The sequence below is a fragment of the Cherax quadricarinatus genome, chromosome 19, assembly GCF_038502225.1.
Source record: "Cherax quadricarinatus isolate ZL_2023a chromosome 19, ASM3850222v1, whole genome shotgun sequence".
Classification (NCBI taxonomy): domain Eukaryota; kingdom Metazoa; phylum Arthropoda; class Malacostraca; order Decapoda; family Parastacidae; genus Cherax; species Cherax quadricarinatus.
Window position 1 is genome coordinate 40282837 of NC_091310.1, and position 13165 is coordinate 40296001.

General features: G+C 44.2%; 1 protein-coding gene across 2 annotated transcripts in view; it reads right to left on the reverse strand.

The window, feature by feature from the left end:
- Window positions 1-8703: 8703 nt before the first annotated feature.
- LOC128688349 (cysteine-rich secretory protein 2) overlaps window positions 8704-13165 on the reverse strand; it is an 8971-nt gene continuing 4509 nt past the window's right edge. Inside the window, exons 2-5 of one of the 2 annotated variants that reach the window (XM_053776156.2) lie at window positions 12156-12292; window positions 11032-11177; window positions 10234-10428; window positions 8704-9085 (exon numbers count right to left, since the gene is read on the reverse strand). In XM_053776156.2, coding sequence (XP_053632131.1) covers window positions 8836-9085; window positions 10234-10428; window positions 11032-11177; window positions 12156-12292 — 728 coding nt within the window. In that variant the 3' untranslated portion in view covers window positions 8704-8835. Of the gene's footprint in view, window positions 9086-10233; window positions 10429-10953; window positions 11178-12155; window positions 12293-13165 lie in introns of both variants that reach the window. The other variant, XM_053776155.2, reaches the window with a different exon arrangement.

Consider the following 13165-nt stretch of genomic DNA (forward strand, 5'->3'; position numbering starts at 1 on the left):
AGCATGGGTAGAAGCTGGGATAGGTAGCATGGGTAGAAGATGAGATAGGTAGCATGGATAGAAGATGAGATAGGTAGCATGGGTAGAAGCTGGGATAGGTAGCATGGGTAGAAGCTGGGAAAGGTAGCATGGGTAGAAGCTGGGATAGGTAGCATGGGTAGAAGATGAGATAGGTAGCATGGGTAGAAGATGAGATAGGTAGCATGGGTAGAAGCTGGGATAGGTAGCATGGGTAGAAGATGAGATAGGTAGCATAGATAGAAGATGAGATAGGTAGCATGGGTAGAAGCTGGGATAGGTAGCATGGGTAGAAGCTGGGATAGGTAGCATGGGTAGAAGCTGGGACAGGTAGCATGGGTAGAAGCTGGGATAGATAGCATGGGTAGAAGATGAGATAGGTATCATGGGTAGAAGATGAGATAGGTAGCATGAGTAGAAGATGAGATAGGTAGCATGGGTAGAAGCTGGGATAGGTAGCATGGGTAGAAGCTGGGATAGGTAGCATGGGTAGAAGCTGGGATAGGTAGCATGGGTAGAAGATGAGATAGGTAGCATGGATAGAAGATGAAATAGGTAGCATGGGTAGAAGCTGGGACAGGTAGCATGGGTAGAAGCTGGGATAGGTAGCATGGGTAGAAGCTGGGAAAGGTAGCATGGGTAGAAGCTGGGATAGGTAGCATGGGTAGAAGCTGGGATAGGTAGCATGGGTAGAAGCTGGGATAGATAGCATGGGTAGAAGCTGGGATAGGTAGCATGGGTAGAAGCTGGGATAGGTAGCATGGGTAGAAGCTGGGATAGGTAGCATGGGTAGAAGCTGGGATAGGTAGCATGGGTAGAAGTTGGGATAGGTAGTCTGTTTAGAAGCTGGGATAGGTAGCATGGGTAGAAGCTGGGATATGTAGCATGGGTAGAAGTTGGGATAGGTAGCATGGGTAGAAGCTGGGATAGGTAGCATGGGTAGAAGCTGGGATAGGTAGCATGGGTAGAAGCTGGGATAGGTAGCATGGGTAGTAGCTAGGATAGGTAGCATGGGTAGAAGCTGGGATAGGTAGCCTGGGTAGAAGCTAGGATAGATAGCATGGGTAGAAGCTGGGATAGGTAGCATGGGTAGTAGCTAGGATAGATAGCATGGGTAGAAGCTGGGATAGGTTGCATGGGTAGTAGCTAGGATAGATAGCATGGGTAGAAGCTGGGATAGGTAGCATGGGTAGTAGCTAGGATAGGTAGCATGGGTAGAAGCTGGGATAGGTAGCATGGGTAGAAGCTGGGATAGGTAGCATGGGTAGAAGCTGGGATAGGTAGCATGGGTAGAAGCTAGGATAGGTAGCATGGGTAGAAGCTGGGATAGGTAGCATGGGTAGAAGCTGGGATAGGTAGCATGGGTAGAAGCTGGGATAGGTAGCATGGGTAGAAGCTGGGATAGGTAGCATGGGTAGAAGCTAGGATAGGTAGCATGGGTAGAAGCTGGGATAGGTAGCATGGGTAGAAGCTGGGATAGGTAGCATGGGTAGAAGCTGGGATAGGTAGCATGGGTAGAAGCTAGGATAGGTAGCATGGGTAGAAGCTGGGATAGGTGCTCTTAAGTTTTCAGTACATAGGGACAGGAAAGTCGTGCAGGACGTCGAGGTGATGCGGGATATTATTGTGACTTTTGTTACGATAGATAGAGTTAAACTGACTGTATTATCAACATTGTTTTTGAGAACTTTGCGTATTTACAGCCCAGAGTTCAAAGATGAAGAAATCTTGAAGATTTGTGAAATAGCTAATGATCCAAAATACCCCCCCCCCCCCAAAAAAAAAAAAAAAAAAAAATTACTGAAAATAATTTTTACGGCTCAAAAACAGGACAACCAACTTTATCGAACTTTAAATATGTTGGTTCTTCCTTATCTTGAAAACTTAGTTGATATGCCTTCTCTATACTTAAGAATTTTAATCTAAAAGTTGTATTTATAATTCTTGATACAGTTCAGAAAAACTTTTGATAAAATAATCCCTCTGTCCTCAAAATGCTGACGGGTGTGTCTATAACATTCTTTGTAAAATATGTGATAAAGTTTATTACGGTCAAACTGGGAAAAATCTTGAGCTAAGATTAATTTTTATTATTATAATCAAAAAGAGAGCTAAGATTAAAACATCAATATAACATTAGAACTGGACAAGATTCTAATGCTTTGTTTCATACAAAATAGTTATGAAAATAATATGAATGTTGTTTTTGGGTTATACAAATTGGATTCATTTATAATTAATACAATTTGGGAGGAATTTAAGATACATTAGATAAGTTAAAATCTTAAATCTTGGGTAGAATATAAGTTTCGTTTGACAGATCCTTGGCTACCTACCAACATCATCATAAAAAGTCAGGTGTTGTGAGGTGACCGCGAGGTGTAGTCTCCTCCTTATATACCTTCCTATTGATCTTTTATTTTTTACAGTTCCTTTTTTTACAGTTCCTTGATAATGTCAGAACCGCGAAAGCTCTTGGAATTTCGCTATTTTTTCCACAGTGGTTGTTCTGCATATTGTAATATCACGTATTTACTGTGATCTTATATATCCTGAGGATAAATTAGATACGTGCAACATCTAGATATCTTTATCTTAAGTTTATCAGTACTACACAGGAACATAAAGGGAAGACAGTAGAAGAGTTCCTCAGCCAGGACCAGATGTTGAACACTGGCCTTGATGATTCTGGCTTCTAACAGATGAAAAAATGTCAGTATTGTGAGTAATTTAGTCGCTTCTCTTAGAGATCTATTCTTGTTAGTCATTTTTTTCTGCATATGTATTCATATTTTTTCATGATATTCAGTATTTTGAATAACGTGAAAAAACCTTCATAGAGCATGTTCTTTAATTTTAGTCTCACTTTTTAATTCAGAGTTTCTGAGGACGTAGTGTTGGTCAGTAACTTTATTATATACCACATACCATCATGTGGGTGGTAGCCACCACATACCATCATGTGGGTGGTAGTCACCACATACCATCATGTGGGTGGTAGCCACCACATACCATCATGTGGGTGGTAGCCACCACATACCATCATGTGGGTGGTGACCACTCTGTTGAGTTACTTATGGAGAGCTGTATATTCGCCCTCTATTCTAGAATCTGTGCCTCAATCCTCCACTTCTGTACCTCACTCCTCCACATCCTTCACTTCTGTGCCTCACTCCTCCACATCCTCCACCTCTGTACCTCATTCCTCCACATCCTCCACCTCTGTACCTCATTCCTCCACATCCTCCACTTCTGTACCTCACTCCTCCATATCCTCCACCTCTGTGCCTCACTCTTCCATCTATTCCCTCAGTCACAGATTCCAAAATTTTCACATCACCAACTTTGACAGAAATATGTAGCAGGACCCACACTGCGTGGTGACAGTGTTGTGTTATGTTGGTGACACTGACAGTGTTGTGTTGGTGATATTGATAGTGTTGTGTTGGTGACACTGACAGTGTTGTGTTGGTGACACTGACAGTGTTGTGCTGGTGACACTGACAGTGTTGTGTTGGTGACACTGACAGTGTTGTGTTGGTGATATTGATAGTGTTGTGTTGGTGACACTGACAGTATTGTGTTGGTGACACTGACAGTGTTGTGTTGGTGACACTGACAGTGTTGTGTTGGTGACACTGACAGTGTTGTGTTGGTGACACTGACAGTGTTGTGTTGGTGACACTGACAGTGTTGTGTTGGTGACAGTGTTGTGTTGGTGACAGTGTTGTGTTGGTGACAGTGTTGTGTTGTGTTGGTGACAGTGTTGTGTTGTGTTGGTGACAGTGTTGTGTTGTGTTGGTGACAGTGTTGTGTTGTGTTGGTGACAGTGTTGTGTTGTGTTGGTGACAGTGTTGTGTTGTGTTGGTGACAGTGTTGTGTTGTGTTGGTGACAGTGTTGTGTTGTGTTGGTGACAGTGTTGTGTTGGTGACAGTGTTGTGTTGGTGACAGTGTTGTGTTGTGTTGGTGACAGTGTTGTGTTGTGTTGGTGACAGTGTTGTGTTGTGTTGGTGACAGTGTTGTGTTGTGTTGGTGACAGTGTTGTGTTGTGTTGGTGACAGTGTTGTGTTGTGTTGGTAACAGTGTTGTGTTGTGTTGGTGACAGTGTTGTGTTGTGTTGGTGACAGTGTTGTGTTGTGTTGGTGACAGTGTTGTGTTGTGTTGGTGACAGTGTTGTGTTGTGTTGGTGACAGTGTTGTGTTGTGTTGGTGACAGTGTTGTGCTGGTGACACTGACAGTGTTGTGCTGGTGACACTGACAGTGTTGTGCTGGTGACACTGACAGTGTTGTGTTGGTGACACTGACAGTGTTGTGCTGGTGACACTGACAGTGTTGTGGTGGTGATACTGACAGTGTTGTGCTGGTGACACTGACAGTGTTGTGCTGGTGACACTGACAGTGTTGTGTTGGTGACACTGACAGTGTTGTGCTGGTGATACTGACAGTGTTGTGCTGGTGACACTGACAGTGTTGTGTTGGTGACACTGACAGTGTTGTGCTGGTGATACTGACAGTGTTGTGCTGGTGACACTGACAGTGTTGTGCTGGTGACACTGACAGTGTTGTGCTGGTGATACTGACAGTGTTGTGCTGGTGATACTGACAGTGTTGTGCTGGTGATACTGACAGTGTTGTGCTGGTGATACTGACAGTGTTGTGCTGGTGATACTGACAGTGTTGTGCTGGTGACACTGACAGTGTTGTGCTGGTGATACTGACAGTGTTGTGCTGGTGATACTGACAGTGTTGTGCTGGTGATACTGACAGTGTTGTGTTGGTGACACTGACAGTGTTGTGCTGGTGATACTGACAGTGTTGTGCTGGTGATACTGACAGTGTTGTGCTGGTGACACTGACAGTGTTGTGCTGGTGACACTGACAGTGTTGTGCTGGTGACACTGACAGTGTTGTGCTGGTGATACTGACAGTGTTGTGCTGGTCAGTAGGGTTTACATAAACCAAACATTAAAACTAACAGTGTCTAAGGAAGAATGAAATAAAACACATGGGGTAAAGAAGCTGTTTTATTGTTTGCTTGTGTTTTATCAGGTTCTCCTCTCATAACAAGCGTCTACCAAACACCTTTAATCAAGGCAATAATATGAAACACGTGTGTGTGTGTGTGTGTGTGTGTGTGTGTGTGTGTGTGTGTGTGTGTGTGTGTGTGTGTGTGTGTGGTGTTCAACTTTTAGCTGTATCCTCATATTCGTGTTTTTTTTTGGGGGGGTAAAGCTCCTTGGCATCTTTAGCATTAGTACACTTATACTCTACCATCCACAGTTTGGGTATAGGATGCACCCTCTTCCACACACACACACACACACACACACACACACACACACACACACACACACACACACACACACACACACACACACACACACACAACAAGGAAAGTTTAAAAACCACAGAAAGTGAAGGAGAGGAGAGAGAGTGAGCGACACTGAGAATGACACGACAGAAAATGATGAGCGCAAACAGAAACTCTTTCTCACCCACATCAAAGGAGGACAGAACAAGGAGAGCTGACAACACCAGGAAGTCTGTGAAGAGATTTAAAGACTTGTTCTCAGTGGAAAGTGGAACAACACCAGTGGATCAAAGAGTCAGGTGCATCACCAGGTACTGGACATCATACACCCAATAGGGAAAAATGAGAAGAAAAATACTGTCTGAACCACCAGCTAAAATTTACAATAGGCAATTATCTATTGATCTCCAACAATTGCAGGGGATCAAAGACGGCAAGTGCAGCACCAGTAATTAAGTAATAAGAAAGTGTTAAACTGGAGACCAGTAACACTAAACTGCATATTATGTGAGATCACGAGGATGACCACAAGCCAAGTGATGGAACACCTGGAGAGACGCAGTTTCATGAATAATAACATCACTGGTTTAAAGATAGCAGCTCTTGTCTCACAAACCTGCTGGAGTACTGTAACTTGGTATAAGAAGTGATGCAGGAGACAGAGGGATGGTGGAGTGCATATTTCTGGACTGCCAAAAAAAAAAAACTTTGATAGGGTACCTCACAATAGGCTGACACAAAGTTGAGGAGCAGCCAGGAATAACATCGGGTGGGTGCTACAATGGATAAAGAAAAGACCCTCACTGGAAGGAGACAAAGAATGACTGTAGAAGTGTGTTAGAGTGAGAGAGTCCAACAAGGAGGTTCTACAAGTATTGATATTACGACCAGATGTATCATTGTTATGTTACAGAAAGTGTAAAATTAATGACGAAAATAAAAACTGCTGGGGGCTTGGACACACTGCAGGAGAGCTCAGACGAGTGACTGATAGAATTTAACTTCAGCAAATGCAAGGTTATGAAAATTGGGAAAGGGAAAAGAGGACTAGAAATTTAATATAGACTCTCTGGACAGAGACTGAAAACCTCAATCAATGAGAAAGGCCTAGGGGGTAAGCATAGTGTCGAACATATCTCTAGAGGTTCACATCAATTAAATAACTTCTGCAACCAATGCTCGTCATGTAAATCGAGTTGTCATCAGGAATCTCTACAGTCATTCTGGGTCCATTATGCAAAACAGTGATGTCAGGAAGTATTTCTCCAGCGTAAGCATGGTCAGGAAGTGGAATGACTTTTGGATGAAGTAGATGGAGCATGCTAGACCCTAGATGGATCACGTTAGACCCTAGATGGATCACGTTAGACCCTAGATGGATCATGTTAGACCCTACATGGATCATGTTAGACCCTACATGGATCATGTTAGATCCTGAATGAAGGAGGACCAGGAGAAGCAGGAAGGTGTGACTGCCGGGACTACAGGAAGATGTTTGTAATGGATTACTTTATCATAACTAACAGCAACACCACCATAGGTCTGCTCCTCCGATCACCAGTAGGTAACTGTCAATAGGAAGTCACACACACACACACACACACAGAAGGGAGGCCCAAAGGCAATATGAAAACGACATAGCAGCGAAAGCCAAATCTGACCCGAAACTGTTATACAGCCACATCCGAAAGAAAACAACCGTCAAGGACCAGGTAATCAGGCTAAGGAAGGAAGGAGGAGAGACAACAAGAAATGACTGTGAAGTATGTGAGGAACTCAACAAGAGATTCAAAGAAGTGTTCACAGAGGTGACAGAAGGGGCTCCAGAAAGACGGAGAGGTGGGGCACACCACCAAGTGCTGGACACAGTGCACACAACCGAGGAAGAAGTGAAGAGGCTTCTGAGTGAGCTAGATACCTCAAAGGCAATGGGGCCAGATAACATCTCTCCATGGGTATTGAGAGAGGGAGCAGAGGCGCTATGTGTACCCCTAACAACAATATTCAATACATCTATCGAAACAGGGAGATTGCCTGAGGCTTGGAAGACAGCAAATGTAGTCCCAATCTTTAAAAAAGGAGACAGACATGAAGCGCTAAACTACAGACCAGTGTCACTGACATGTATAGTATGCAAAATCATGGAGAAGATTATCAGGAGAAGAGTGGTGGAACACCTAGAAACAGCAGCCAACATGGTTTCAGGGACTGGAAATCCTGTGTCACAAACCTACTGGAGTTCTATAACATGGTGACAGCAGTAAGACAAGAGAGAGAGAGGGGTGGGTGGATTGCATATTCTTGGACTGCAAGAAGGCGTTTGACACAGTTCCACACAAGAGATTGGTACAAAAACTGGAGGACCAAGCAGGGATAACAGGGAAGGCACTACAATGGATCAGGGAATACTTGTCAAGAAGACAGCAGCGAGTCATGGTACGTGGCGAGGTGTCAGAGTGGGCACCTGTGACCAGCGGGGTCCCACAGGGGTCAGTCCTAGGACCAGTGCTGTTTCTGGTATTTGTGAACGACATGACGGAAGGAATAGACTCTGAGGTGTCCCTGTTTGCAGATGACGTGAAGTTGATAAGAAGAATTCACTCGATCAAAGACCAGGCAGAACTACAAAGGGATCTGGACAGGCTGCAGACCTGGTCCAGCAATTGGCTCCTGGAGTTCAATCCCACCAAGTGCAGTCATGAAGACTGGGGAAGGGCAAAGAAGACCGCAGACGGAGTACAGTCTAGGGGGCCGGAGACTGCAATCCTCACTCAAGGAAAAAGATCTTGGGGTGAGTATAACACCAGGCACATCTCCTGAAGCGCACATCAACCAAATAACTGCTGCAGCATATGAGCGCCTAGCAAACCTCAGAACAGCATTCCGACATCTTAATAAGGAATCGTTCAGGACCCTGTACACCGTGTACGTTAGGCCGATATTGGAGTATGCGGCACCAGTTTGGAACCCACACCTAGCCAAGCATGTAAAGAAACTAGAGAAAGTGCAAAGGTTTGCAACAAGACTAGTTTCAGAGCTAAGAGGTATGTCCTACGAGGAGAGGTTAAAGGAAATCAACCTGACGACACTGGAGGACAGGAGAGATAGGGGGGACATGATAACGACATACAAAATACTGAGAGGAATTGACAAGGTGAACAAAGACAGGATGTTCCATAGATTGGACACAGTAACAAGGGGATACAGTTGGAAGTTGAAGACACAGATGAATCACAGGGATGTTAGGAAGTATTTCTTCAGCCACAGAGTAGTCAGTAAGTGGAATAATTTGGGAAGCGATGTACTGGAGGCAGGATCCATACATAGCTTTAAGCAGAGGTATGATAAAGCTCACGGTTCAGGGAGAGTGACCTAGTAGCGATTAGTGAAGAGGCGGGGCCAGGAGCTCGGACTCGAGCCCTGCAACCTCAACTAGGCGAGTACAACTAGGTGAGTACACACACACACACACACACACACACACACACACACACACACACACACCTTAAGGATAGGTAATCTTGCCCTTGCACAGACAGGTGGCCCGACAGTGCCTAAGTCTTTCAAGGCCCTCCTTAGTTTTAGTGTGGCACAGCCACGTGTGGAAAGCCAGGTCAAGCTCCTTGCAATTGATCCACAGATCACCGTAAGGACAGGAGTTGGTGCACAGACGCTTCGCCTTGCAGTGGGAAGGGCAGGAGGAACATGGAGGACCTTTGTCGTACGGCCGTGCCAGGCGCTGAAGGTAATTCCCACTGAAATATAAGAAGGGAATTCACGTCTTTGTGTGCAGAGAACGTTATGCGAAAATATAATTCACAGTAGGTTTAGAAAAACTTGCAAATTCCCCGGGTTATTTATTGAGGTACAAATTTCTGTAGCTGCTATAGTGTTTCTCTCAGTCTGTGAATAATATACCAGTTTAAGGTTAGTCATCTTCACATTGTACATGGACAATGTGTACATGGGACTGTTTACACGAGTGTCTACACGAGACATTTCTGGATAAAGACAACAAATGCAGTATAATAAGAGCCTTTATTGACGTTTCACCCACACAGTGAGCTTGAACAAGTCTTAATAAAGGAGAGTATAACACTGCGTGTTTATCCATCGTGTAGTCGACGCTTCACAGTGTCTTCCCACCACACGCTGCTACACACGAAATAATTATATGAAACATTTCCTATATAAATATTTATCTTATAAAGTTCTGGTAATATTTCTAGTGCATGAAACACGAGGAATAGATACTAAGAGGTACATAGTCCTGTACATAGTCCTGTACGTAGTTCTGCACATAGTTCTGTACATAGTCCTGTACATAGTCCTGTACGTAGTTCTGCACATAGTTCTGTACATAGTTCTGCACATAGTCCTGTACATAGTCCTGTACATAGTCCTGTACATAGTCCTGTACATAGTCCTGTACATAGTCCTGTACATAGTCCTGTACATAGTCCTGTACATAGTCCTGTACATAGTTCTGTACATAGTTCTGCACAAAGTTCTGTACATAGTCCTGCACATAGTCCTGCACATAGTCCTGTACATAGTCCTGCACATAGTCCTGCACATAGTCCTGCACATAGTCCTGCACATAGTCCTGCATATAGTCCTGCACATAGTCCTGCACATAGTCCTGCACATAGTCCTGCACATAGTCCTGCACATAGTCCTGCACATAGTCCTGCACCTTATTAAGGAAGTATCATTTAAACCTCAGAAAAAGAAAACATTCTTTATAATGACGGACACAGAAACACCGGGACGTTATTTACTTTTTTTTAAATTCTTTGGCAGGTTTATTAACCAAAATTGAGACATTAAATTTACATAACACCTGGAGAACACACACACACACACACACACACACACACACACACTGGGGGAAAAAACATACATGGGGCAGTAGTTGCAGACGTAGTTGTAGAAGGGCTTGGGCTTGGCGTGGGCACAGTGTGCCAGGCCACATCCCATCTGGTGGGAGGCGTGCCACACCATCTGTGTGTAGTGACCCACCACGAACAGGTCGTTCTTGCTGCCCCCGTACGTGAAGTTGTCCTTTTCCAGCCACCACGTCTTGACGGCGAAGAACCTGCACGAGGACTCATGATTAACACCTCGGGGATGCGTACTGAGACACGTGGAGCCTCAGATAAGTGATAGATAGGAGGAAAGATACATAGGAGAGATAGACGACTGGGTAGGTGGAGAGAAGCATAGGTTGATAGATCAACAGGAAAGTAGATATACACGATAGGTACTGAATGGACAAGGTAAACACAGCATGAGAGAGAGAGAGAGAGAGAGAGAGAGAGAGATGACTCGAGTATAGAACACATTCGTACAGCATAATGATGTCAACGAGATAAAGTCAGTTGATCAAATGAAAATGCTGGCCCACAGATGGCTCCAACTTCATCCTGTTCCCTACTTGTATGTTTCATAACAATAAAAATGCTTTCAAATGAGCTGATGTAGGTAACAGCTCTTAGCTTGCTAATAAAGTTAGAAATCCTTAACCTGTAAATAGCTTGTCAATAAAGCTAGGGATCCTTAACCTTGTCAAACCCTGTGTAAAAAAATGTATAGTTTCGTATAAGCAAACTACAGTATTTACCTACACGAATATTCACAACATCTGTAGTTGCAATTTATTACCAAATGAAAGCATAAACCATAGCAGGAAGGTTCGAACCATGGCACTTGGTGTGTTGCCACGAAGATGTTCTGTCCACACGTTCCGAATTCCTGGACGGTGCGTCCGGTGTCGTTATCGTGAACCAGCAGCTGACAGGAGTCAGCCCAGCGCTGCGCGTCCACCGCTGCTGCCGCTGACCAACTCTGGCGAAACACCAATTGTTTAAAATGTTTTTAGCACAAGATAATCCATCTGTGTCTTATTCCTGTCCCTAGAACGAAACTCAGGGCAGTCAAGTAATACCCAGGTACCTAGTTAACTGTTAGAGGAACAGCAACTGTTGGTCTCACTTCAAGAGAAACCCAAACTCAGTTCTTCAGATAAACAGCACGAAAGTATAGTCTTTGTGGAGGCTATCTTTTGAGGACAACCTAGCCTGTCTACATATATTCCTGTCTATCAGAGGCAGCGTCGTTCCCTTTCAGACTTGCATCTCTTCTACTGACTCTTACGAACCAGAAGCGTGAATGTCTCATGCGACACTTACCACCTATATGCTTCTTGTCTACAAACTCAAACAGTATTAATAACAAGTCCTACACTGAATGCACTTTAAGATTCAGGTTATACTGACTGAAGTGTGTCATGTTCCAGGTATTCCTGAACCTTTCTTAAACTGCTTCAGGTAACGTAGCTTCAGTATACCTGTGTCTCACTAAACACAACATTACAAGCAATAGCTTGTTTAACTTTTCACTAGTTACAAAAAAAAATACAAAAGCATATTAATAAAGTGGAAGAAATCCACAGTAAACAAATTGAAAATTATTGTTTACAATATATTTCGGAAAATTCGTCTCTTGTTTACCAAGAATAGACACTGACCTTTGAAAAGTCTCCCCACCCATGAAGTTATATTAGTGACCTTTGAAAAGTCCCTCACCCATGAAAGTATACCAGTGACCTTTGAAAACTCTCCCCACCCATGAAGTTACATTAGTGACCTTTGAAAAGTCCCTCACCCATGAAAGTATACCAGTGACCTTTGAAAAGTCTCCCCACCCATGAAGGTACATAGTAACCCTGGAGAGTCCTCCCAGGACACACCAGTGACGTTGACCTTGAAGATTTCCCACAGGGTGGACTAGTGACCTTGACCTTGGAGGGTTAGCTCCACTCACCATAGCTAACATGTTAGAGGCAGGAGGCTTGACCTTTGACCTGAAGAAGTTGTGGAACTGCACTAGTCTCTTCTTGATGTGTTGCCTGGCTGGTTCCAGTGACCTCAGCTGCAGCCGCTTCCCGAACAACCTAGGTCCTGTGAGGTCACTCATACTTAATGGTGGTTGTGGTGGTGGTGAGTGAATCAAAGAGTGAGTGCATCATGGAGTGAGTGAATCATGGAGTGAGTGCATCATGGAGTGAGTGAATCATGGAGTGAGTGCATCATGGAGTGAGTGAATCATGGAGTGAGTGCATCATGGAGTGAGTGCATCATGGAGTGAGTGAATCATGGAGTGAGTGCATCATGGAGTGAGTGAATCATGGAGTGAGTGCATCATGGAGTGAGTGAATCATGGAGTGAGTGCATCATGGAGTGAGTGAATCATGGAGTGAGTGAATCATGGAGTGAGTGCATCATGGAGTGAGTGCATCATGGAGTGAGTGAATCATGGAGTGAGTGAATCATGGAGTGAGTGAATCAAAGAATGAGTGCATCATGGAGTGAGTGAATCATGGAGTGAGTGCATCATGGAGTGAGTGCATCATGGAGTGAGTGCATCATGGAGTGAGTGCATCATGGAGTGAGTTCATCATGGAGTGAGTGAATCATTTAGTGCGTCATGGAGTGAGTGAATCATGGAGTGCATCATGGAGTGAGTGCATCATGGAGTTAGTGCATCATGGAGTGAGTGAATCATTTAGTGCGTCATGGAGTGAGTTCATCATGGAGTGAGTGAATCATTTAGTGCGTCATGGAGTGAGTGAATCATGGAGTGCATCATGGAGTGAGTGCATCATGGAGTGAGTGCATCATGGAGTGAGTGCATCATGGAGTGAGTGCATCATGGAGTGAGTGCATCATGGAGTGAGTGCATCATGGAGTTAGTGCATCATGGAGTGAGTGCATCATGGAGTGAGTGAATCATTTAGTGCATCATGGAGTGAGTGCATCATGGAGTGAGTGCAT